Genomic DNA, 25,235 nt, shown 5'->3' with positions numbered 1-25,235 from the left:
TTTTTAGACAGATATTTCAAAAAAAATATAGAAAATGGAAATCTGGCAACGCGCTTTGGGCCTCTTGTTTTCACTAGCTGTGGTAGACTGCTTCCATTCAGAAACACCTTAGCCTTTGAATTGTTCGGATCTTTTACAGTTTGCCAGTTGCAATTCCTAGCAGATTTTAACGTGCTTTTTGAATGCACATGTAAACTCGTCTTCGTTTCATGTAAACGCTTTTGCACACAAGTTCTTCAAAGAGACCATCGCTTCAATCTTGGACAATGGTTTCTGGATTGGTATCCAGACTCGTCATGTGAGTGATTTACATTTATTACTTTGTAATTGCGTCTTTGTTTAGGCATGCAGACGAATTCGTACTAGTTTTCATTGTTATCTATATCTCTCTAATATGGAAGTTACGTCATTCTGTGGGCGTTGGGGTGTGCTGGTCATGCTGGTTTTTCTTTTTCAAAATGTTATCACGTTGCTTTTATTTCACACGTTTCCTTTGGTGAATAATTTTCCCGGGAAGTTCTGAACGGCCCAGGGCTGTTTGACCGTAAATGGAAACGTTCTATCAACGCGACTAGAGGTCTCAAGTACAACCTTGGTTTACAACTCCATCCTTGACACAAACTGTTTTGACTGTTAGTCTTTCACTTGCACTTATACCACACAGAATCTTTGAAAAAATCTGCCAAATAACCCTGACACGATCTGTTTGAATAAAAACCCTTTGGCGAGTGAGACCAGATCACCAGACAACGAGCGAGCGTGAACATTTTTATTTCTTCCCTTTTTAAAATGTAATGGTTGAATTAAATAGAAAAGAAAAAAAGGAGAGACCCCTGGTGTGTTGTCAAATACGTGACTCTGCTGTGTAGTGCTCGTTGCCAACGAAAATAGCACGGCAGCCCTTGGTTAGTTACCGTCTTTGTTTGTGAACCAAAGGCTCTAGTGTGTTGGGGGTGTTGTTGGCCATCAGTCGCGCTGTCGTGCAAGTGGACGGCAGTGCAGATGGATTTTTAGTTTTTATTGTTTTTCGACTTGTTTTGACTAAACAAAATGGTGCGAGTTGCATGGCAATCCGAGACCGACGTTTCGTCTTCGTTAATTCCCATCAATCCCAGCAGCGATCTTAGTCCAACAGAAAGTGTTGAGTTGTTATTCAATACTTGGGAGTTGACTGCTGTGACACTCCCGGGTTATTTGGTCTGCTTGGTTTTTCCATCTAGTGCCTATTTAATCGTCTCTTTCTACAGACTCTTTTTGGGCACCCTTTATCCGGCGTACTCCAGCTACAAAGCCATCCGGAACAAAGATGTCGATGAATACGTAATTACCCTTTCCCTTTTTTTTTTATTTACTTATTATTCAAATTTTTTATTGGCACAGTGTTCAGAAAAACAAATTATTTTTTGACAGGTCAAATGGATGATGTACTGGGTGGTTTTTGCATTATTCACGACTGCCGAAACGATCACGGACGTTTTCTTGGGTTTCTGGTGAGTTTTTGCTGTTGTTTCTCTTTCCAAATCAAGTCATCAATTAATTCTATCCGCGCATTGAATAGGTTTCCTTTTTACTACGAAATAAAGATCATCGTGGTTTTATGGCTCCTATCTCCGGCAACTGAAGGTTCCAGTATCCTGTACCGCAAGTTCGTCCACCCCGTCCTAGTCAAGAGGGAAAAGGTTTATTTTCAAACGTGCCCTTCACATGGAAGGGGAGAAGGAAGAATTCTTTTCACTCAGCCTTTTTTGTTTGTCTGGTTACAAAAATAGGAAATCGACGAATACCTTCTCCGAGCCAAAGAGGAAAGCTACAAAACGGTTTTAGAGCTGGGAACCAAAGGCGTTCAGTATGCCTCTCGGGTCATAATGCAGACGGCCATCAATGGAGGCGGAGGATTGATGAATACGCTCCGCAAAAGCTACAGCGTCGGCGATGTTTCCAACGATATCAATATAGTCAATCGGCGTCGAGTTGGAGGAGGAGCTGTTTTACAAGAACTAGATGAAACTGATCGAGCTAGAACTAAGAATCATCTTCAGTCGCAAGCCGATCCTGTACCCAGTCTAGATGAATCGGATACCGAGGAATTCGACGACTTGTGCGACGAAATGATGGAAATCGCAGAAGAGCAACAAGGTACAAAATAATACACGTTGTTTCCAGTAATTGATAAATGTCATCGTCTTTGGTTTCGGGAATTTTAGACATTGCTATGAGGCCGCCGGTTCAGAAAGCACCCCGTTCCCGTGTAACACGAGAGGTCTACTTCACTGAAATCGATAGCGGTAGTAGTGTACCTCGTCGCGGTGGGGATGAAGCCGAGCGTTATATTGGGTAAGAATCGTCGTCATGCCACACAATAGTCATCGCAGATGGATCGTCTTACTTGCCCACATCCTTCTTATTATCTCATTTTTTTGCTCCGTTTGCATTACAGAGAGATACGCTCCGTGGAGGATGTCAGCTCGGGTTATTCGAGTACAGAATTCTTGCCCACTGATACGGTTTCTGGCACCATAGAAGCCGTCATCCGTCGAGCTGGATCTGTCCGTAGCAGCTCTCGATCGAGACCTGTCACCATGGTAGATACCCACACCAAAACAACCCGAAGCGGTCGCGGGAGTGGATCTGATGTAAGTAATCGCTGTTCGATGGGATCGCGGTTAATCAAGATGATTGATTTTTTTGAAGATGGGGGCAGTCGCCGTCAAAAGCGACAGGCCGAGGGTTGTCACTAAAAGAAGAGCTCCTCCTCCACCTGTGCTCTTCGTTCAATCTGGGGAAGGTAGCTCACCTGCATGGCGAGTCTATCCTCTATGCTTGTCAAAAGAAAGAAAAGAGCATGGTTTACAACTAACATTTCTCTACTGCTAATCTGGTTATGGACTCTGCCTCACCTAACTTGATCGAACGGGTTTTTCTGCTTGTTGGCCTTTTTCCTTTTAAAGCCATAAAACGTAGCCGTTGTGGTTTGTGGTTTCCTCTTACTAAAGCATTTCCTGTTGTCTTTTTGCAGGTTCCTTCATACGCTACTCTTCCTCGCTCAGTGAAGAAAACAACAGTCAAACCAAAGTGAACGCACTCAACATGATCCCGCGCTTCTAACTGAATCAAGTACACAGCGACAAGCACTAGTGTCACTTTAACATAATAGCTCTCTTTATCTCTCTCTCTCTTTCTTTCGCATCTTATTTTTAGTAGATTTCTTTTGAATTTGTAACTCGAATTTATTTAAACTCCTGCACACATTTAGTTGAGTTGAAGATGGATCTCTCGCTAAAACACTAACTCATCGGGTATTATTTTTTTCAAAAATTTTCAAAGTCTTCCTCGGTATATTTTTTGAGGCGAAATATTTTTTTCTTGTTTTGTTTTTGATAAAAAAGAAATGCTCTTAAAACTCTGTGATGGGAAAAAAATCTTACTAGGTAAAGAAAGGGAATGTTGTGCCGACACTTTCTGCCATAAGCTTTCGTGTTTTCTCCTTTCTAGCGTCACACAAGTCGCCACCTCTTTTGTGTCGAAACTTCAATGTTTTAAAATACAGTCTTATTATTATTACATTTCGCATGATGATTATTATTATTATAATTATTAAAATATGCTACAACAACAAACTTACAAAAAATAGGGAAATCCTAAGGCGGAACAAGCAATGTGGAAACTTTCGATGAATAATAATCAACGATAATAGATAGCCAACAATGAAGTGAAGACTCCCATGACAATGCCGGTGGCGGCTGCGTGATGGAGTTTCCCAGAGCCACAGGTGGTTTGTTCCATCATTCGCACGAAATCGTGGCCCAGTCCTTGTATGTAATCGACCGGTCCTAGATCGCCAAGCCTCTCGGCGAAATCCTATACGGGTATAATATTTGAAAAGTGATGAAGGTTTTTCTACATCTGCTGTGAAATCATCAATAAAGAATGCCAAAAAGGAATTACCGTGAAAAGAAGGTTGGGAACTCCCTCGTAAGGCCCGAATAGACGAAAGATGACCTGACCTCCAAAAGAAGGGCTAAAGAGGTCAGACAATCTTAACAAGACAGCCCGGATGTCCTGCGTTCGCTCGGCAGACTTCCAACCATCCGTCATTACCTTGACAATCACAAAAAAGGAAACAAATATTTTTTTATATTTATCTAACGAAAAAGAAAGCGGAATTCCGCCCCTCCGAGCACACGAGCACGGAAAAACTCACTTTGGGCGCGGGCACTTTGCCCAAATTGCAGGTTTGGTATTCCTGCACGGGTCGAACACCCCCGTCGAGACACAACAACCGGAAGTTGTTGGAACTCAATCCCACCGCCCAGTTTTCCAAATTGTTTCCATCTGTGTGGTGTTTCGATTGAATACGCGTTAACGAATAATTGTCAACAAAATCTCCATAACAAATAATTCCCACCGGTGTTTTCAAAAGGCGTGGTATGTCTGACAAAGGCCACATCTCCTCCGCCTTCCACCAAACAATGGAATGCTCCTCGAAATCCAGCAAAAAGCTCCTCGGTCGGCTCGGAGGAACAACGACCAGCTCCACCTTAACAAAGAAAGAAAATTTGGTTATATAATTATTGGTAAAATAACCTGAAAGGACTAGAGATGAAAGTAATAAATACCTAAAGCTTGATTGCCGACGCACATGCTACACAGCGACAGAGGATTGTCTCTAAAGATGTCGTTGACAAAGTCTTTGGCGCCGGGGACACACGATTGGCTGAAAAACTGGCTGACTGCCCGTCCGAATCGGCATCGCTGTGGATAAATTAGTTGCCGTTGTGACAGCGCAAAAACAGGAATGTTCCATCCTTTTGAAAAGTAAGAAAAAGAGTTTAATCATTACGTCGTAATTTTTCAAAAACTGTTTTGTAAACATTTACCCGCAGTCCGACCAAATCCTGTGTGGCATGACCGTTTTTCACGCAAGTCTTCCAGTCGATTGATTCCAGAATTGGACTTGACCACCGCCACTGCAAATGAGGCCGATTCTTGTGTGTTGGGGTAAATTTCAGTCACGATGGGCTTCAAGTTATACGATCTAATAACATAGAAATAAATAATTAACTGTTAACTATTAGTTTATCAGATGAATACAAAAAAAGCACTACCTGCCAGCTCGGAATGCATCATTGCTGTCAAATGTCCTCATATCAGCCTCTCCTCGCCTTATGCGATCCATGCAATCCATCGTCGTCGATCCACGAATGCATGATATTTCCGGTAGGACACGCCTGGAAAGGGCGGCCATTCTCAGATCTTGACATTTCCGTTGCTCTTTTTCCGAAACGACACAGAAACGAAGAATTCGTCCACGGCAACCGCGTCCTTCGATCGACAGTGTAAAGTTGCCTGTAAAAAGAGATTTCGTTTGTTTTTTAAAAATGTCGCCGCTATAAGAAATTTTTATAAAAAACTGACTTCTGGCGAGGTATTCGGCAGACGTGAACACAGACAGTTCATCCATAGGTACGGCTACGGCGTCCGGTTCAAAACCCAGGACTCGTGTGAGCCAATCGGCCGATCGCACATTACCGGCGGTTCGGGCGAGTTCAACAGCCCGAACTATACGTGCTTGCATGTCTCTTAACACGGCTCTAGAATCAAAACAAGTAGGTTAGTTTAATAAGATACCGTTTTGTCATTGATTCAGGCTATAAAGGTTCCCCTTAACATCCGTTAGATATAAAATTTAACCTACACTGCAGTAACTTTCCGGGTCAGATAAGCGTTCCAGGGTTTAGCTGACCAGACACAGGGAAACGGCGACGTCAATGGCCGGCGGCCACCCTCTGGACACAGGAAACTAAAGTTGACAATTTCACTGCTCGGGGTGACTGTGTCCATCTGAAATGACATCATCATCACAGTCGCAGTTAGTATGAATTAAACTAATTTTCCGTTTGCCTTTTGTTTTTAAAAAACGAAAAGACTTACGCCAAACACCCGCCTAACGGTGGTATAACTAGTCCAAGCTACTTGACCCAATCCTTGCGTGACGCATCGTAACGTTCCCTCGAATCCGGAATATTCATCTCCATCGGAGCAGCGGTAAGGATCATTACACGCCGAGCATAAGTTGGGATATTTCCGTTCTGCCAATTAAAATGTCTTACTTTAAGAAAGAAATAGAAAATACTCATTTATCAAGTCGAATGAAAGAATCAGTCACTCACTGAATAATTGGTCTGTGGCTTCATCAGGCGACCATTTTCCGGGCACGCAAGCGCGTGAAAAAAAATCCGACACGGCAGCCAATTCGTGTTCGTTAACTGGATTTAACCCTGTGCAATCTGGCTTGATCAATTTTTCCGTCATTAGCTAGAGAGTGGAAAAAAATGAAATTAAAAAACGAGGAATTTGAGATATTACGGCAAACGAGACGCTCTTGAGTGATGCACTCACCCGAGGTATTGGCATGTGCCAACCTGCCGTTCTTCCATATCTGCGTCCAATTAAATTAAAACAGAATAAAGTCATTAATTTCCAAGTGGGATCGAGCCATGACATTGTCATCTCATTACCCTGTGTGACAGGAAACCTTTCCGCGCAAATCAGCAGGATAATTAATGTTGGCGTCATTGCGTACCACGGCGACGCTCAAAAATCGAAAGACATCTACGCTCCAAAACGAATAGTTCTACATCACTTTTACAACATTAATGACCGACGTAGTCCGTGCTGCATGAATACCTAACTGAGTGATGGCGTTACGCATTTCAAGGAAAATGGCCAAAGAGTCGTCCATGAACTTGGCTGCAATGTACATATCTTCTGGCTCAAATGGAGCGAAATCCGCCAGTCCATTTTGGATCAGTTTCAAACATTCCAATCTAATAAAAAAAAACGGTCAATACAACAGAAGCAATAGAAATGGGTATACAAGAAAACAGTTGCAATATAAACATCGAGGTCAGCAAGATATGGGATTAATCATATGATCTCAGCAAAGTGCACGGGCGGAATAAAATTTTTCCTGAATTGGGCAAGGTTCCTTTCCCGTGTTTGTTTTTCTTTTTTTTTTTTACCTTAGAACTAACAGGGAAGTCTACTACACCCACCGAATTTTCTTAGACCCGTTTCCTCCTTATCATTATCTGAGATTTAACGACTTTGTCGCAATCCGATAAGCTTGATTTCTTAGCGGAAAGATCGATCACATATATACTATTTAAAGCCCAAACCAAAAATGGAAGATGTGGGACACCGTAGCCATGGTGACCAACTCAAATCCAACTAGTACTCTTCGTACATCGTCGTTGTTTAGTTATTCAAGGGCAGCGAAACCATGTCACTGTTGACATTGCGGAATTTTCTATGGGAAAGCGGAGCAAACAAAAGTAGCTGAACAAAAACGATCGATACCTGTCTCGAGCGCGGACGCATTCGTATTCCAGCGTAAGGGCGTTCGTGTCAGCTACCATATTCAAGCAGGAGGCCAGAGCTTCGTCCACCACACAAATGCGATCTGTTTGTTCCCGAACATTACCAAGCAACACAAAAGAGAATTAATTCATTTCAATCGACGACGACACTACAGGATCTGGCAAATATCACGAATGAAAACAAAACGGGATTTTCTTCCACTTACAAGACTGGACACATTGCAAGCAAATAAGCAGCGAGAACGACAGAAACAATCGTCGGATCAGCATGGCGTGTGTCGACTTGCGCGCAAAACGGCGGAAATAAATGAGCAGTTACCACACTCAGTTTGGTCAGCTATATAAGCGTTCCAGCCGGAAAAAAATAGCAAAACTTCATTTGCATAAACAAAGCCGTCTCATTTAGACCGGAAACGGGAGAAACAAGGGAACTAGGTGGAAAAATCCCTTCCATTAACCACTAATACAAAATTAATAAGGGAACAGATGGCGCCAGAGTTGAATTCCCGTTATATAAGCGGATTGATTCCAACTTAGTGTAATACATTTGCAGAAAGAGAATCGAACTTGTAAATTTATGGAAGTTTAGCTGCAAATATAGCGACTGTAGCCGTTTAAATAATTATACTACGAAATTAAGTCTACTACGCAACAGACGATTAAAGCTTGAATCAAGGGTGAAGGGAAAAACCCATTCAGGGTCGTAGTGACTAGCGATGAAGAAAACAAGGAAAAATAAGAGAAAACTTTTTTTTTAAACATACCGGTCATGGACGAAGCGGTAAATCACTGATTTCCTCGTGCTGGTAGATTTTTCTATCATGAGTCTTGATGGTTTCAAGAAATGTGAACATTTTCAAGCAAAAACATTGTTTCAGACATGAATTTCACTTTTTTGCCTTCCCGGTAACCATCTGGATTAAACCAGATGCGGATGGAAAAATTTGTGGCTATTGATATGATTTATGTTATATCAATCTACATAGAATGTTAGTTACAAAGAGGGCTTTGTGGTCCTTCGTTCCACGGCAAGGAGAAGCGACGTCCAGTTCTGTGGAAACAAAAATCAAAATGAATAAATAAAAATGTGTCGTCATTTTTGAACTTTACCTCAAGTGTGTTGACAGCTGTTGTGGATTGTCAACATGAGCAGGCCTTCATTTTAGACATCATTATTGGGCCTGGCAAGTGGGTTCATCAGTGCTATCTAGAAGATTCTCCAGATACCTGAATATGTGCGCCATTGTTAATCGATCGTTGAACAATCGCTGGGTGGACTTCAATTCCTTTTCGATTTCCCCCACGCCCACTAAAATATTGAAAGCACCTCCGATGAGGAGAGGGACTGCTGGAAGGACAAAACCCAGTTTCCTCATGTGAGAATAGGGTCAGGTGTAGTCAATCGAATGTCCTTGTGATTCGATTCAAACAGACTCGATGGTTGCCGAGGGCGACGTGATTACTTATGAAGAAGAGTGAACCAGAAACAGAATCCTCTATTCAGGTCTGACGTTTTCGGACTCTCGGCATTCAATTTTCTGTTGTCCATCATGACATGCTATTTCTCTCTTGTTTCACTATCTCGAATCTTTCGCGATCTGTGCAAGGGTTGCCTAGCAACGAAAAGCGTCTATAAACGTTTTTTTGAATAATTAGGCACGAAGACTCAAACTACCATAACGACAGCGAATCTTACACGTGGAGATCCTGGAAGCTTCAGTCGCTCCATTTCATTACACTGCCAAAATAAGAAAGAATAAAAATAAACTGAAATAGAAATGATGATTACATAATTTTCAAATAAGTACAACTTACGCCAAATTTGTAAGAGAAAAACCCAGCCGCAAGTGCAACTTCAGATCGACCGGAAGGATTGAAAAATTTCAATAGAAAACATGTAAATTTAGTCACTCCGAGATTCCATAAATTACTTGTGCAAAGTTTGTTGTACCTTTACGCGATAGTGACGTCGATGATGTCTTGGAAACCAGCCTTAAATAATAATCGCAGAAGAGAGGGAGGGGAGGCCAGGGCGGAACAATGCATCGATGATGACTTAGCAGGAGAACGGTGGGTTTATTCGTCGCGATCGAACAAGTACGTGGCAGTAATTCGGAGGATCGTGGACATCCCACACCGCTTTTCGGAAGTGCCAAGGCCAAACAGAAGAGTCGCGACGACCAAGAAGAAGAGATGCGTTCGCTTCAACTGCTCCTAGTGCTGGGATTGGCTTTCGCCGTCCAATCCGCCGATCCTATCCGTGTTCGTAAGTAATTTCCTTGAATGGAATTTCTACCGTCAATTACATTCTTTCCTCTGCCTTGAAGTTTTGGTTTATGAAACGAATAATGTGGATGCCGACCGTGCCTTTACCGCTGTACAAAGTTACCTGGAACGAACCAAAGTTCAGGGACTTAGCCTCGGAAATGTGACGCGCGTTACTCTCGATTCAACCCAAAAGTACCTGACAGTTGACGATGGTAAGATCAGACATTTCTTTCGTGTTACTTACAGTTGAGTTTAAATGCGTGTCATAGTTTGCAGCGTTTATGATAAGTCGATTGACGCGGGTACCCCTCCCCACATCGTATTGGATCTCACCTGGTCCGGATTGTCTTCAGAGGTGATGAAGGCCCTGACGAGAAACCTCGGACTACCCACAATCAGCGGCTCCTATGGTGGCGTTGGAGATCTAAAGTAAAAACAATTTATAATTGAAACTAAATGAAACTTTTGAAATAATTTGAAATGACGAAAAATCTACAGACACTGGAGTAATATTGACGGAAATCAAACCAAGTACCTGGTTCAGGTAATGCCACCGAGCGATATTATCCCGCAATTGGTAGCTCTCATCACTTCGATGCAGAACATGACCAACGCCGCCATCCTCTACGATGATAGTTTCGGTACGATAGAGACAGAACAAAGTTAAAATTACCAAATCGAGTATTTTCAATGTTTTCATAGATATGCTCAACAAATACAAGTCTTTACTGAAGAACCGTCCCATTCGTCACATGTTCTCCAAGATCGAGACCAACATCAACAGTCAAATAAGACGATTGGAGGACATGGACATTGTCAATTTTTTCGTTCTAGGCAAAATAGATCGAATCAACCAGGTTCTAATGTCAGCAGCTCAAGAAAACTACTTTGGCAAAAAATATTCTTGGACTGCCATTTCTAAGGTATTGATTTTTTTTTTTTTGTTGAAATAAAACAATTAATAAATTGGGTGTCTGGATTCAAAGGATGGATCTGTAGAACCATTTGTCAGGACTGAGAATGGTTCAATTTTGTTTGCTGTGCCAACAGTTAACCCTGATGTTGCTAACGGCATACTGTTCAAAACATCTGGGCTTAATACTGGGTACAGTGTTGACACTGGATTCTACTTTGACTTGATTCTACGAGCCATTACTACTGTCAAGTAAGTTGATAGTTCTGACAATTTGGAGCAGTCGTATCACTGATCTTACTTTTATTGACAGAAACATGTTGGATGGCAACACATGGCCAGTCGACATGAGTTACTCAAAATGCAGCATGACAAACATAACTGCTGTGACGAGAAACAATTTTGATCTGAGGAAAGCCTTTGCTGATGTAATGACACAGAAAAAATAAAGTAAAACCATGCTAGAAACTAACGAAAAGAAATTGTGTTTACCAGACGAATGTAGGATCAACATTCGCCAACATGATTTTGAATGGCAATGGCAAATCCTACCCACAAGTGGAAATGACCATCAATCAGATGAATTTCAAAAACAGTCGCTTGGAATCGAAAAACGCTCTCGGTACCTGGAAAGCTGGAATGCCCGGCGAAATATCTTTCTCGGCCGGGCAATCATTACGTCCTTTTCAAGTCATTAGCGTTTTCAAAATCGCCGTGGTGGTGGTAAGCAAACACTTTTGGTATCAAGTACGTTATTCCGACGCTAGATGGCCACGACTTTTCAATTTAAAGCAAGCGCCGTTCATCATGAAACGGAGAGCCAACGGAACGGTGACATTCTACGGTTATTGCGTCGATCTCATCAAAGACATTCAGGCTATTATGGGATTTGAATATGAGCTGTACGAAGTACCTGATGGCAAATACGGCAACATGGATAGCAAAATGAACTGGAACGGCATGATTAAAGAGCTAATGGAGAAGGTAGATACTATTTGACTCGCCCCAATCTCGGCGAATCTCGGTTATTGGCCAAAAATCAAATGCAACTCTTTTTATCCACAAACAGAGGGCGGACATAGGATTAGGAGCTCTAGCCGTGATGGCCGAACGTGAGAACGTGATTGATTTCACGGTGCCTTACTACGATTTGGTGGGCATCAGCATTTTGATGGCCAAGCCGCAAGTCTCCACGTCCTTGTTCAAATTTCTCACTGTGCTCGAGAACGACGTCTGGGGATGCATTTTAGCCGCTTATTTCTTTACCAGGTTGAAATCTTCTTCATCGTTTAGATTCATTCCTTTTTTCATTTCATATTCCAACTGCTCCTTTAATTAGCATTTTGCTGTGGATTTTCGATCGCTGGTCGCCTTATTCCTATCAAAACAACAAGGAAAAATACGCCGACGATCCTGAAGAAGAGAAACGTGAATTCTCCTTGAAAGAATCTCTCTGGTTCTGCATGACATCCCTGACACCTCAGGTGAGTTGAATCAACAATTCCTTCTAATATCATTTAATTATTTTAACGATTAAAATTAGGGCGGTGGAGAATCTCCCAAGCATTTGTCGGGTCGGCTTATTGCTGCCACTTGGTGGCTCTTTGGTTTCATCATCATCGCTTCGTACACGGCCAAGTAATTGCGTAACCTATCGCAACCAAAAATAAGAAAATCATTTTTTAAACAATTTCACATTTCCCTTTTTAATCGTTTCCAAGCAATTTAACTTTTGAATTTTTTTTTAAATCAAGCTTGGCTGCCTTCTTGACCGTTTCCCGTCTCGACTCGCCCGTCAACTCGCTGGACGACTTGTCCACCCAGTACAAGGTCCAGTACGCCCCGCAAAACGGCACCGACGTCGCCACCTACTTTGAGCGCATGGCCTACATCGAAAAGCGATTCTACGAGTAGGATTATATACATATAATTATTCATTCAAATTTTCACAATGTCTTCTGACTCGTTGTTTCATTTCGAAAGGATTTGGAAGGACATGAGCTTGAACGATTCGATGAACGAAGTGGAGCGTTCAAAATTGGCCGTTTGGGATTACCCGGTCAGTGACAAGTACACCAAGATTTGGCAATCCATGCAGGTAATATTAAACAGCTCGCAAATAACAAAAGATTCATTTCAAATTTTTAAAAATTTATTGGCGTGTAGGACGCCAGTTTGCCGCGCACTTTTGACGAGGCCCTAACTCGCGTCAGGGCGTCCAATGCTGAAAATAACGACGGATTCGCTTTCCTCGGTGAGTTGAATAGAATTTAAAATTTAAAAAATATAAATCGATTGTTTTATTTCATTCGATTAAAATAGGTGACGCAACAGACATCCGTTACCAAGTGCTGGTCAATTGCGACCTGCAGATGGTGGGCGAGGAATTCTCGCGCAAGCCGTACGCCGTGGCCGTTCAGGAAGGTTCGCCGCTGAGGGACCTGCTCAACGACGCCATTTTGCGCTTGCTCAACCAGCGACGCCTGGAGACGCTCAAAGAGCGATGGTGGACCGATAACCCGGAGAAGCAAGAATGCGGCGACACCAACGACCAATCAGACGGCATTTCCATTCAAAACATCGGTACCGTTGATTTATTTCCTATTTTTTGATTGCATCACCTTTTTTAAAAATCGATCAAATATGTTAAAAGTCTTATTTTGGGGGGGTTTTATATAGGTGGTGTTTTTATCGTCATTTTCGTCGGCATCTTTTTGGCCTGCGTGACTTTGGCAATCGAATATTGCTACTTCAAAGTGCGACGTAATCCCGAAGGCGACGAAGTCGTTTCCACTCCCGAAAGCCGCAGCAATGCCGCCAGCAATCGCAATAAATTGGTAGGCACATGAGAAAACGAGAGCCTCTTCTGCTGGCTGTGCTCACACGTGTACATCAACTATTTATGCATCATCGAGATATTATTATTATTATTATGACTATTGTGCGATAAATCATATCGGATGGGAACACACTATATATCTATTGTCCCTTTTGTTTTATTGATTTAAAACGATAAAGGACGACGCCTACGTCAAGAATTCCCAGAAGCCTTTCGTCCTGGGCGACAATAACTCGAAGGATCCGTATGCAGGAGACTACGGCTATTACGGAGCCAAGAAAGAATTGGAACTCGAGTACGTGGCCTCTTTTTCTAATCTTTTCTTTTTCTTATTTTCTTTGCAACTACTTTCGCTTTCACGGGAATCACAAAGTGAAATATGTGACCAAAATGTTTTCCCTTTTTTATTTGACTAAATAAATTCTTTTCTGGTGGTTTTTTTTTTGTCGTTTAGGGGTGACGGACCTCGCCCACGCAAAGCCTGGTAAAAGGTAATAACCTTGATGGCGCCCTGGATGTATACGCAACGACCGGATGAAAAATCAAAACGGACAATTTAAAAAAAAAATAATTTAATCAATCGAGAATTAGGAATTTGTAGACTTGTAGACGAGATCCATCCCATTATCTAATCACAAAGAAATCTTCAATCGTTAGTTTTTAATCATTTCGCACATTGATATACTCTATGTTATAACCATTGATTACATAATAATAATGAAAATATACAATTATAATTATCAATCTTTGATATGCACTGGTAAGTTATGAGCTAGGATCGAGAGCTTTGATTAGTTCATTTTGTCAAAATGTAACGATGACGTATAATACGCACATATAGGCTAAAAATATTGTTGGATTGACGAATATGAAAATAAACACTTTGATCGGCCTTCGACACTGAGCAATTTTCAACTATTTGGCATTGAAGCGAATTAACAAATTTCTCTTTAAACTGCTGCCACCCATTTTCTTTGCATTTTGAAATGCGTCAACATGTTTTGTTTGCTGAAAAAAAAGACCTTTTGACGCAAGGTTGAAACTCTTAAATTTCCCACTATAAAATGGCCAAGTTGCAACGGAGAAATCATCCAGTCTTGTCTGCTTCATCCAACAGCAATCATCAAAGACTCTTCTCTCCTCTTTTTCTCAAAAGAAAAAATGGCATCCAAAATGTTGATGGTAAGTTTGAAATTTCAATGTCTTTTGTGAAAATTGATTGTCTAATTATTCCATTTTTATTGTCATTAGTTGTTGGCTGTGTTGGTCGCTCTGCTGGTGATCAGCGAAGCTCGTCCAGGAGCCATGAAAGGTATTCCAGGTGGACTCCCAGGTGGATTTCCAGGTGGACTTCCAACACGTACGATAAATATGCCGATCATGCCAGCCGGAACCTTCGGACCCATGCCTCCATCTCCGGACGCTGGATTTCCGTTAGACGATGAACCAGACCCACTGGAATCTTTGGTCAGCGATCCTTTTGGCTCCGTGGGCAAACTTCTCGGCGGTGGTGGCGGCGGCGGCGGAAAGAAACTGCTCATCATCGGATAGAAAAAAACCAACTCAACTAAAAAAATTGGCGCTGCTGGTCCGCATCGATTTACAATTTTTGTTTCTTGATGTCTTTTAATAACAAATAAACATTTTTAAAAATCAAACGAATCATCATCAACTCTTCATTATTATTCGAGAATTCAATAAGATATAGCGGCTCCTTAATTATAACATAAGACGCCACCACCAGAGGCCTGAAATGGAAATGATCCATCATCCAGTCTGAGATATCCATCTACAACATCGAGTATCAAATGTATCACCTAAATATGTAGTGGCTACTTTCATCTATATCGAGCTGCCTCTCTCTCTCTCTCTTTGGCTCATAAATAAATAACGAGAAGCGTCGGGGGTGGTGGGTTGCGGATGGATGGATGGATGGAAAAATGCGTAAGAGCAGAGGATGAAAGGTTTTTTTTTTCTTTTTCTTTTTGGTGCGGTTGAGTCGTCGTCGTCGGTCGGCGTCGAATTCACCGAGAGCAGCATATACGTTCGTACGTATATATATCTATACTAGCCTACACACATAGTCGGCGTTGACGTGGAGGGGGACCGCCCCGGCCGCCCAGTCGCCGGAAACGTGAGAAGTCCCTTTGAGAGGATTAGCGGATAGCGTTGCAGATTCCCTTTCTCTGCTGGGCTATATACTATAGCTAGTTACGTATTCTCTCTCTCTACGCCCAGATATAGAACATTCACTTTGATCCACTCAACTTGGATTTGGATACAAAAGGAGAAGAAGAAAAAAGGGGCCTGGCCAGGACTGGGCGAAATATTTTTTCCCTGTGATGACCTCCTGCCATTCACAATTTTACACAAGACGACCTGAATAATCCAGCGGGCTGGATAGAGTCTCTTGGGCTTGTAATGTTATATTCCGCCAAAAGTTTCGCTCTTTTGTTTATTTTAAAAAAGGAAAGAAAAAAGATTTTATTTATTTTTTCTATTTTTTTAAAAGGAACGTTTTGATTGGCCTGGGTCGTGATTTCACGTTCAATTTTCTGCAGGCGAGTTCTTCTTTTATTTTTTGAGGGGGAAATTTAATTTTCTTTCTATCCGAATCTTATCATTAATTCAATGCGGCAACCGAGAGAGGGCCCACGAGACCCAATTAAATTCTTGATTGCGTCGCCCATGTCTGGAGACGACGCCCGCCGATCCTTGCTCTTATATTCCTGCGGCTGCTGCTGCTGAGAATGCCGTCGGCTCTCTTGGAATATGCTAATGTCTCTTCGATATGTACACTAACCATTTTTGTTTTGTTCAAGCGATCAGTAGTTCTTGTTCTTATTTCGTCTGATGCAGCAGCGTGTGTGTAACTTTAGATATATTACATCTATACAGATGGCCAGGGATCATCGTGTCATGTCACATAAAATTGCATCACAATCGGATCAAATGGGCGAGGCCCTCATCATCTCGCCCCTCTTTTATTCACCCCATCCGCATTAATAGCTGTGCAGCCCTCGAATAATATTATAGTACATCCTCCCGAAAATCCAGTTGAAATTGATGGGGGGGAAGTCCAACTATACTAGACTAGTATTACCAGTAGTTATATACATATTGAAATCAGCTCTGGTGGTCCCATGCAGACGAGTCCCGATATTACACATCCAACACTCGAAAAAAGAGTTGCGCAAAAGATAAAAATGTGTTTCATCACATACAAAAGAAAATTTTTTTATTTTAGAAAAGATAAAAAATTGATCACGAGGGGGGTAAACGTAGAAGGGGTTTGGAGGGTGGACCAATATATTTTTTGAAAAATATAAGAGAGAGAGGTGTGTGTGCTGTTAAAATGAAAAGTACCCCGCCCCATATGTGTCATCCCGGCGACTGCCTGTGGAACCCATTCATCCATCAGCTCTTCTCCGTCCCGACGTCGACGACGCCATATTTTCCCTTTTTTTCTTTTTTCTCCATGTGCGCGGGATATTTATTTGTTTGCCAACTCCCCATCAACGTACTTCACATGACGTCCCGCTCTTCTCTCACAGGAAAGGCAAAACAAACAAACAACATTTTTCACGCGATAATCATTTGCATTTTTCTGTCATTTTCTTTCTTTTTTCACTTTTCTTATTTTGTCTAAACAACTCACCGAATGCAAATGTGCGATCCTCCTGATACCGGGAATCATGCTAATAACAGCAGCGACTTAGTTATACAGCAGCCAGAGAACGTCGTGTATTAGAATAATATTTCACCGGCCCATCAGCTAGTACACACAACAGCCCCAACTTTTCTGATCAATATGATAATCAGATTTACCTTGGCAATTCACTGGTTCAGTAGAGCCTTGTTTATTTACTAACTTTTGACTTGAAGGCCTTGTGGAGACACTTTTGTTAGATTATAATTCTCTGTGCGAATTATATGCATCGCAAACTTAACGCGTAAATCCGAGAAAGGTAGTCCGTAGTTGCGTAGAAATCAAAGTTAAATTGCCAACCAAATTTCCTTATTCCAGAGTTTAAGCCGAAAAAGAGAGAATAGTACACACCAAAGTTCATCTTTTTTCGGCCAAATGGCGAAGTGCCTATAGTCGCCCTCCACCCAAGGAAAAAAGCTCCTGACTTTTCTTCTATATAATTCCCGGCGGAGTTTCACGGATCGCCCGGAAGAAAAAGAAGAAAGAGAAGAGTGTTTTTGTTCCCCTTTGCTACTTCATCTCTTTTCTTTTTTGTGTGTATGTGTGTATGGGGCTGCTGCTGCTGCTATATAGCTTGTATATGTACAGAGAAAAAAAAAGGGTGGTAGGGATATAGATGTGGAAGAAAATAATAATAAGAAGAAATCTAACAGCGCCACTATATATAAATATAAACTCCGCTGGGATATATAGACATATCTTTTCTCGAACGAGGGAAAAAAACTTTCGTCTCTCTTTTTTCGTATAGCGCAGCAGCTATAGCGTGTATATACTTGCCTTTTTTCGCCAGCGAAGACTGCATTTATATTTATGGGTACTACTACTACGACGACTACTACTGCTCCGTAAGTGTTGCCATCCTCTTTTTCATATAGAGTGTTGCGTAAGACATTATATGCGCATATAATGCGGAGATCTTTCCTATAGCCTGCTGCTGCTGTACAACCGCGCCCCGTCATCGAATTCAAATTGACGCGCCGAATTGGACAACAAGGTTTCTCGCTTCTTGGCTTATGCAATAATATACATCCCTGATGTGAACATAGAATTGAAATTTGCATTTCAACTTGCGTAATAGTTATGTATCTAGTATAGGCCTACACACTATACATTTTTGATTGGGATCACGTGTTATACAATCGGGCCGTAACTAAAAAAAAGGAAGCAAAAGGTCATGCCCGTAATAATAAAAGAAGATGACCCGGAAAATTGAGTTTCCGTTCCAATAGGCCGCCGCCCCATCGACCCCATCACACAGCCTCACAGACCGCGCTGATCGTTTTTTTTCCCTTTTCCCCAGCTCTCCTATCACATTCACACAATCAGGAAGATGAGCTCGCACGGAGGAGGACCGAAAAAATGAAGAAATTGGGTGCGCGAGTATAGAAACAAAAAGAGAGAAATGTCTCTATTTTGTTATTATATAAGAGAGAAAAAGGTTTGTGTATAGGAGCCATCATACAGCCCAGGAGCTATATAGTTTTCTTTTTTTTTTCTGTGTTACTTGTGCTGATGGTGTATATGCTTTCTGTGTGTGTGTGTGTGTGTGTGGTGCTGTATGGTCTCCGGAGAGCCATGCCGGAGCAACTCGCTCGCGCTCGGGGGTTCTATGCAATTATCGCCTGGGCAAATAAAGTTAGTTTCTTTTCCCTTTTTTTCTCTTCTTTCCTTTCTCTTATATGTATAGATAGATAGAGAGATATATTCTTATGTGCCAACCGGAATAATATATATAAGAGTATAAGAGTTGGATAAAACGTGTCTAGATCTTTATACATGGGGTGGTCTATTATTATGCGACGGATAGAGAGCAGAGAGCAGAGCTGTCCGGATAAGAGAGATGGGCACGCGTATTGTGTTACGATGATGAGAAATAATCCCGTTTTCTCTCTTCTTTAGAAAACATAATGGATTTCTTCTTCCTCTTTTTTGGCGGGTTATTTTTAAAAATGTAGTGACGACATTTGAGTCTAGAACTATGACGTCATTGGAGAAATCTAGACACGACAGCATCAGAAACTTTGTTTTCTCTCAGAAAAAAAAAACCAAATGTAACAAAAGCGCCGAAAATGTCAACTGTGTATATAGTGATGGCATAGGGTCTCTTTTTTCTTCCTTATTCGGCTGATGAGATCGACTCTTTGGGCTGTGGGGGGACCATCGGCTGCTGAGGTCGTGTCAACCAAATGTCAAATGCTCAACCCCAAAAAACCCCCCCACCCAACCGCCTGCCGTTCTTCTTTCTTGTTATTGTTGAGAGCAGAAAAGACACATTTAATCTATTCACACACAGCCTACACACATAGCTAAATGTATACTTAGGCCTATTTTCTAAAAAAAAAAAAGTTTGTGAGCTGTTTTGATAGATAAATAATCTAATATTTCAGAGTGGGATAAATTCCACTACGGAGACGTTTGACACTCGCCAATATCGATTTTTCTTTTTCTCTTTTTCTCTCGTTGTGTGTACAAGAGTTAGATCCAACCCAAGTGGATAATACTTAAACCCAGTCTTGATATATCCTTGGATATATCGTTTGGCTATGAAAACTCTCAAGGAGTTAAACGAAATCATCAGCTCGATAGACATAATAGGAGTCAAGAGTTTGATGACAAAACAATCTAAACAATGGCTCCTGAATATAAGTGTCAAAGCTGGGAACAATGTAGAGAGAGAGAGAGACTCGCCAGCTTTGTTATTGTTTGGCAGGAGCAGCTAGAGAAATCTATATATTATGCAGATTGCAGCAGCAAGGAGCCGCGAGGAGTGTCTATAGGGGGGGCGGACACTAGACTCTATACGTCGACTTGTCGTCGTCGCTTGTAATAGTCTACGTATCGAAAAGGAGGGGGAGAGAGATGTATCTGTCCAACTATATAAGAAGGGGGGGGGGGAATCAGGAGCCGACGACTGTCACTGTTGCTCCTTATTCCGTATATATAGAGCTATACTGGTTGCTGGTCCTGTATATAAAAAGGGAAAGCGTGTTCCATTGTACACACACAGCACCACCACCATCCAGCTTCTCTCTTCTTTTTTTCCGTCATACAAGGAGCCTTGATGGCTCCTGTACACGGAGAAAATGGAACATATGTGTCTGTTTTTTTTTTGTTTTTGTTCGGGGGGGCAGCTCCTATATCTACACCTGCTACCCCCACACACAAACAACAAACAAACAAAACGAGAAGAGAGAAAAACTCGATTCAATGGTTCATTGCGCACCGAGTGGATGGTGGTGTAACTTTGTCACAGCGCAGGAGATCAGTTGATGCTCTTTTGTGTGCCCACAACCACCCACCCACCATCTGCGATATATATTCCTGAACGCCAAAGTTTTTCATATTTTTCCTCCTGAGAAATCAATAGAAACAAATCAAATGTCTAATTATATTTTCTAGAAATGCATCGATTGATGCAAAAGTAGAATTTGTTATTTTGGGTCTGTTGCCTGGTGCTGCTGCTGGAATGCGGCTGTGGGGGGATGCGACGGAACTTTTCCAACGGGTGGCAACGCCGAGAGGGTGGTAGGAAATCAATGAGGGAAAAAGAGTCGGCGGGAGTGTGCAGCAGGAGCAGCAGCAGTGGATTTCGGTGTGTAGAGAGAGCGGGCGCGGTCGTGGTGAAAAGGACGCGCGGGTTTTAACGATCTGCGGTACTACGACGACTGGCTCCTATCCGGGGGAAAAGGAGCTGCTGGTGCGGGAAATGCGGCAGGTGTTGCCATGGCAACCGGCCCTTTTCTCGAATGAGAACCGCGCTCCGACGGAACCAACGAACGACAACAACAGGAGAAAATACCAAAGTCTGCGGGAGTTGCTGCTGCGCCCAGTGCTATAGGGAAATATATAACCCCAGCATGCAGGCTCCTAAACGGCTATACATTCCGCCCGCAGACCTATGCCAATATTACGCAATTACATGGCCTGGCTACAGCCTAGACAACGTTCCAATTCGTATTTTTTTGTTGTCTAAATGGAAATTAATTTATAGGTAAAACGCGTGAATATTGATAGCCTGGGAACTGCGTAGAAGAACCATCCATTTGATTTAATCCAACATGTATAATTATTATGCATAGAGGGACTATGTATACTACTCCGCATAAATACAGGTGTACCCAAGGTTTATAGACATTAGAGAGTCATATATCAACTGGATAATGTAGACCTGAATTGATGCATATAATATTTGATTCCATTTCGTCTTTTGATTTATTAACGATTTTTTTTTGTTGGGGGAGAGCAGTCGAGCTAATAGTATTATGTGTCTAGAGAGAGCAAAACGCAGTATATAGCGCTTAAAAAAGAAAAAGAGTTTATTTATGTATATAATATAAGGTGATGGAGTCGTTCGTATATACATATTGGATATCAAACTTCAATCTCATTTCTTTCTTTCCTTTTTAATACTCCGGTATATATGTAATCTTTTATAAATTCTATTCTTTTTCAATCAGAGTTTCCTTTTTTTTTTTTTGCGTGTGTAATTAGCCGGGGGGGGGGGTATTATTTCCCAGCAATCGATATAAAAAAAAATGAAATTTCGATTCGACTTCCTTATCCACCGAAAAACTAAAACTTTGATAAATAAAACATGTGGTATTACATCACAGAATGGCGTAGAATATGTATGTATATGACAAGACTGTCGTTGTATGAATATATACAGTCAACTCTCCTTTGTATAAAAAGAGAAAAAAGGTTCTGCGTATTTTTTTCTTTTTTAAGACTCGACACAAAGTAGAGAAAGCGGCGAAAAGAAAAGAAAAGAGGAGCGCAGGAGGCGAAGCTAGCGGCAGGTTATTTGCTGCTCTTTGATTGGTCTGAATCTCTAGAGACCGCGTGAGCAGCACAGAAGAGTCCCGGCCGCCGATGTGCTGCACACACATACACTCCCCTCTTCTTCTTTTCTTTTCTTTCGTTGGAGAAGGGATCAAAAAAAGAAAAAGAAAAAGAAAAACGGAGAGAGAGAGAGAGAACTGCTGTATATAACTCTTCAAATTGGAGCTCGGCACGCAAAGGAAAAAAGTGCCGAGTTTGCGCAATACGCAACTCGGATATGTAATATAAAAAGATCTAGACAACTGGCCAGCTAGCTGGTAGTAGTAGTATATTATACGATTGTATCCATTTGATATTTAGATTATTCAATATTTTTTCATAGCTCTGGCTCTAGCTGTGTGTGTGTGTCTATAGAATGAATGGATAGAACGCAATCCGAATGATCAATAAATTCTTACGTCACTGGTTCTAAAAGAAAGAAATGACGTTCTAGAAAGAGCTCAGGACTTGTGTAATAATTTTATAGAATGCGTAACATTTATAATCCCGGATGATTGCCGAGAAGGAGGAGGTCAGTTTCCTTGGAAATCCTTTGAAATCATCCGGATCTAAACAAATAACATTTGCTAGTGATTACACCTGACGTCCGTTTGTTTAAAAAAATCAATTTTGTCTCTGATTTCTTACGATTATTACATAAGACACAATCATTTCGATATCAGAATAAGCTATAAAGGAAATCCTTTCTTTCTTCCGGAATAATAAAATATAAGAATGGATGAATTATTGTACTGGGCAGTTTTGATGGATGGCCGGATTACTATTCCAACAGCTTCCCACCCTCCCAAAGAAGAAAAAAAGAGTCGAATGAAATTAAGATGGAGTCAAGTAAGATCCTCAAGATCGGATGGGCGGGTCCTCCATACGTATACATATATCTAAAATAAATATACACAGCACACACATATATATTTATTTATATCAATGGCACACATTTCTTCTTGTGTGTGTGTGTATGTGTTGCGTCAAAAGACTCGAGAGAGAGAGAGGGAGGGAGTCTATATAACAGTAGGCGTCGTGGGCTTTTCGAGTGCGGATTAGATGGATATCAAGAGACTATAGTGATCGACGACGACACCCTGGAGAGAGAAGATGAGACGCGCTCCTATAGGAGACCAGCCACAGTCTCGACTAGGAGCCCACACAGTCTATAGGTAGGGTCCTTTTTTCTCTTGGTGATGTATAGCCATTGCTTCTTTCTCTCTCTCTGTCTGGCGCATAACATTTAAGTTTGATTCTCTTGGCTATTTTCTAAATTTGTTTCGTCCGAGTTTCTCCCATTTTCACGCGGGATGTTTGTTTTGATATCAACGAGTGCCGATGGCAAGTTGATTGCCACCAACTGAGAGAAGAGAAGAGACGTCGGTTAAACTCTCTGAGTAAACACTTTTGCGTTTCCCCCAAAAACGTGCAACATACACGGGGAGAGAAAACTTATATTTATACCTACATATATTTATACACTAGAAAAACTAAACTCCCCCTTCCTTCCTTTCCCTAGCTGTCTGTATAATACCGCGCTGAAGAGATGGGGAGGAGCCAAGTCTCTTGGGAGGAACTTTGTTGCAAAGGGGGGGGGGGATCCCGAAGCTGTCAGAAGGGAGAGCCAACAAAATAACACGCAGTAGTTCTTCTTCTTCCCAGTACAAAAACACATACAAATGGAAAAAGAGAAAAAAGAGAAAAAACGATAATGGAAGTTGTGCTTGGTACGTTAGAGTTAAGTTGGGAGATTAGCCGCCATGTAATCCCGGTAGCTCTTATCTGTCGTCCGAAACTGTCCATCACAAAAGTCAAACTCTTGTTGTTATATGGAACCAACCTCCCACCCACCGTATAGGAGGGGGGGGAGATATTAAATTAATTGGTCACGGCGGGAATGCCATGCAAATGAGGGAGTCACGAAGAAGGGAATCTCTCTCTCTGTTTGTGTACTCGTGAAAATTACCATATATACAAACATCAGATAAAAGTTGAGTCTGCCATTCTAGTTTCGGGATTGCAAGTTGATTGGCCTCACGTACACACACACACACACACAACTAATAACAATATGGCCAAGGTTTTTAATTCCATCACGCTCGTGCAGACTCTCTTTTCTCATCATTGAAGATGATGAAATAAAAGAAGAAAAACATTTATTTATTCAGATGATAAAGAGAACACACACGAGAGAATTGGGTGGCGGAAAACTCATTTCGTTTCCAGAGTCACGATCTACTTTCATTTTCTCCCAGATATATTTTCTAGGAATATCTAGAATAATCTAGAATTTTAAGCATTCAAACTTGATTGTAATTTTCGAAGAAAAACATTTTTTCGAAAGAGAGGGGGGGTGGGGGTAGGAATGTGTCACCAAGGTCGGTAGAAAAAAAAAGTTCTTTTCTTAGTTTCGTTAATTACGGCAGAAAAATATTTTTCCAACCCTCGAAGAAAAACGTTTTAGGCCTAACCTTCGCTAGGGTAGGGTGGTGGTTCCAAGGCTGTGCGAAAATTACGTGTCTCCAAGGGGCCCAGGAAAAAAACCGTGGGGGGAAAACAAAATGGCTGCTTTCTTTTTCTCGGAGCTAAGAATTATAAGGGTTTTCTTTTTCCGACGAAAAAAAAAAGGTAAGAATGAAAACAATATGGAAGAATGGGACACTTTGACTAAAAAGTTTCGGCCGTTTTGACACCTGGTCACTCTAGAGAGACGAAAATATAAAATGGCCTCGTAACTTTTTCGGTTCATCATTCGCCGAGAAATAATAACACACGTGAAAAATGTGTAGGCGGCGCCATTTAAAAATCTGAATTCGATTGTTAAAACTTTGGAAAATAGAAAACGTGGCTCGATCGATTTTCTGTTTTATTTTAGGCGGGAAAGGCAATCGTGAGTTGTGTGTGTGTATGTTTGGGGGTATTTTATGGGTTTTCTTCAATAGACAATTTGATATATATTCACGTTCGAGTTTCGAGGGCGCATACAAGAAGGCTGGGGTGTGTACCCACCACACACACAAGTCCTCCTCCCCCCGGCGAGAGTTCTCGCGTTCATTGGCCCTTGGGATTGGCCAAATCCCCCCTTTCTCCTTTCCCGCGAGGGAGGAGCCAACACACACACGCCATTGGGGAAAAGGCAGCCCAGCACTGTGGAGCGCCCATCGAGACCACCCCCACTTTTTATGGGGTGGGTTACGAAAAAGAAGCCCAAGACTACTCTACTGACCTATGACCCCATCCCCCTCTCTTGCGTGGCTGGCTGGCTGGTGGGTGTGCACACCCCACCCCACCCACCCAACCTCC

General features: G+C 41.8%; 4 protein-coding genes across 7 annotated transcripts; 3 read left to right on the top strand and 1 right to left on the bottom strand.

Annotated features, from left to right (window-relative positions):
* Positions 1 to 79: 79 nt before the first annotated feature.
* On the top strand, positions 80 to 3,561 carry LOC124341090 (receptor expression-enhancing protein 2-like). 3 transcript variants are annotated; one of them, XM_046794020.1, is made up of 9 exons: positions 80 to 298; positions 1,248 to 1,320; positions 1,411 to 1,490; positions 1,559 to 1,679; positions 1,770 to 2,136; positions 2,205 to 2,334; positions 2,438 to 2,633; positions 2,692 to 2,785; positions 3,017 to 3,561. In XM_046794020.1, the coding sequence occupies exons 1-9, from the start codon at positions 267 to 269 to the stop codon at positions 3,103 to 3,105; spliced, it is 1,182 nt and encodes a 393-aa protein (XP_046649976.1). In that variant the 5' UTR covers positions 80 to 266; the 3' UTR covers positions 3,106 to 3,561. The 3 variants fall into 3 exon arrangements, with proteins under 3 accessions (XP_046649976.1, XP_046649974.1, XP_046649975.1); XM_046794018.1 differs by lacking the exon at positions 80 to 298 and having other exon boundaries at positions 352 to 1,320; XM_046794019.1 differs by lacking the exons at positions 80 to 298; positions 2,692 to 2,785 and having other exon boundaries at positions 361 to 1,320.
* On the bottom strand, positions 3,386 to 9,419 carry LOC124340919 (transferrin-like). 2 transcript variants are annotated; one of them, XM_046793726.1, is made up of 20 exons: positions 9,331 to 9,419; positions 9,195 to 9,232; positions 8,490 to 9,117; positions 8,378 to 8,430; positions 8,144 to 8,293; positions 7,360 to 7,462; positions 6,688 to 6,827; positions 6,519 to 6,612; positions 6,400 to 6,439; positions 6,171 to 6,315; positions 5,932 to 6,089; positions 5,696 to 5,841; positions 5,416 to 5,591; positions 5,106 to 5,346; positions 4,878 to 5,035; positions 4,617 to 4,805; positions 4,406 to 4,537; positions 4,202 to 4,332; positions 3,946 to 4,098; positions 3,386 to 3,858 (listed from the first exon to the last, which is right to left on the bottom strand). In XM_046793726.1, the coding sequence occupies exons 5-20, from the start codon at positions 8,148 to 8,150 to the stop codon at positions 3,682 to 3,684; spliced, it is 2,190 nt and encodes a 729-aa protein (XP_046649682.1). In that variant the 5' UTR covers positions 8,151 to 8,293; positions 8,378 to 8,430; positions 8,490 to 9,117; positions 9,195 to 9,232; positions 9,331 to 9,419; the 3' UTR covers positions 3,386 to 3,681. The 2 variants fall into 2 exon arrangements, with proteins under 2 accessions (XP_046649682.1, XP_046649681.1); XM_046793725.1 differs by lacking the exons at positions 8,144 to 8,293; positions 8,378 to 8,430; positions 8,490 to 9,117; positions 9,195 to 9,232; positions 9,331 to 9,419 and adding an exon at positions 7,586 to 7,941.
* Positions 9,420 to 9,548: 129 nt separating this feature from the next.
* On the top strand, positions 9,549 to 14,116 carry LOC124340850 (ionotropic receptor 25a-like). Its single transcript, XM_046793586.1, has 19 exons — positions 9,549 to 9,645; positions 9,707 to 9,859; positions 9,917 to 10,076; positions 10,146 to 10,288; positions 10,350 to 10,570; positions 10,634 to 10,812; positions 10,874 to 10,988; positions 11,056 to 11,283; positions 11,353 to 11,544; positions 11,630 to 11,829; positions 11,900 to 12,044; positions 12,104 to 12,198; positions 12,315 to 12,470; positions 12,544 to 12,658; positions 12,727 to 12,814; positions 12,883 to 13,143; positions 13,240 to 13,397; positions 13,579 to 13,694; positions 13,854 to 14,116. Exons 1-19 carry the CDS (start codon positions 9,573 to 9,575, stop codon positions 13,885 to 13,887), a joined length of 2,832 nt encoding a protein of 943 aa, XP_046649542.1. The 5' UTR covers positions 9,549 to 9,572; the 3' UTR covers positions 13,888 to 14,116.
* A 355-nt stretch (positions 14,117 to 14,471) lies between these two features.
* On the top strand, positions 14,472 to 15,061 carry LOC124341435 (58 kDa phosphoprotein-like). Its single transcript, XM_046794537.1, has 2 exons — positions 14,472 to 14,581; positions 14,651 to 15,061. Exons 1-2 carry the CDS (start codon positions 14,561 to 14,563, stop codon positions 14,948 to 14,950), a joined length of 321 nt encoding a protein of 106 aa, XP_046650493.1. The 5' UTR covers positions 14,472 to 14,560; the 3' UTR covers positions 14,951 to 15,061.
* Positions 15,062 to 25,235: the final 10,174 nt, after the last annotated feature.

The sequence above is a fragment of the Daphnia pulicaria genome, chromosome 5, assembly GCF_021234035.1.
Source record: "Daphnia pulicaria isolate SC F1-1A chromosome 5, SC_F0-13Bv2, whole genome shotgun sequence".
NCBI classification, from domain to species: domain Eukaryota; kingdom Metazoa; phylum Arthropoda; class Branchiopoda; order Diplostraca; family Daphniidae; genus Daphnia; species Daphnia pulicaria.
Note: the sequence above shows the minus strand (reverse complement) of the source record. Positions and strands in the feature narration are given on the sequence as shown.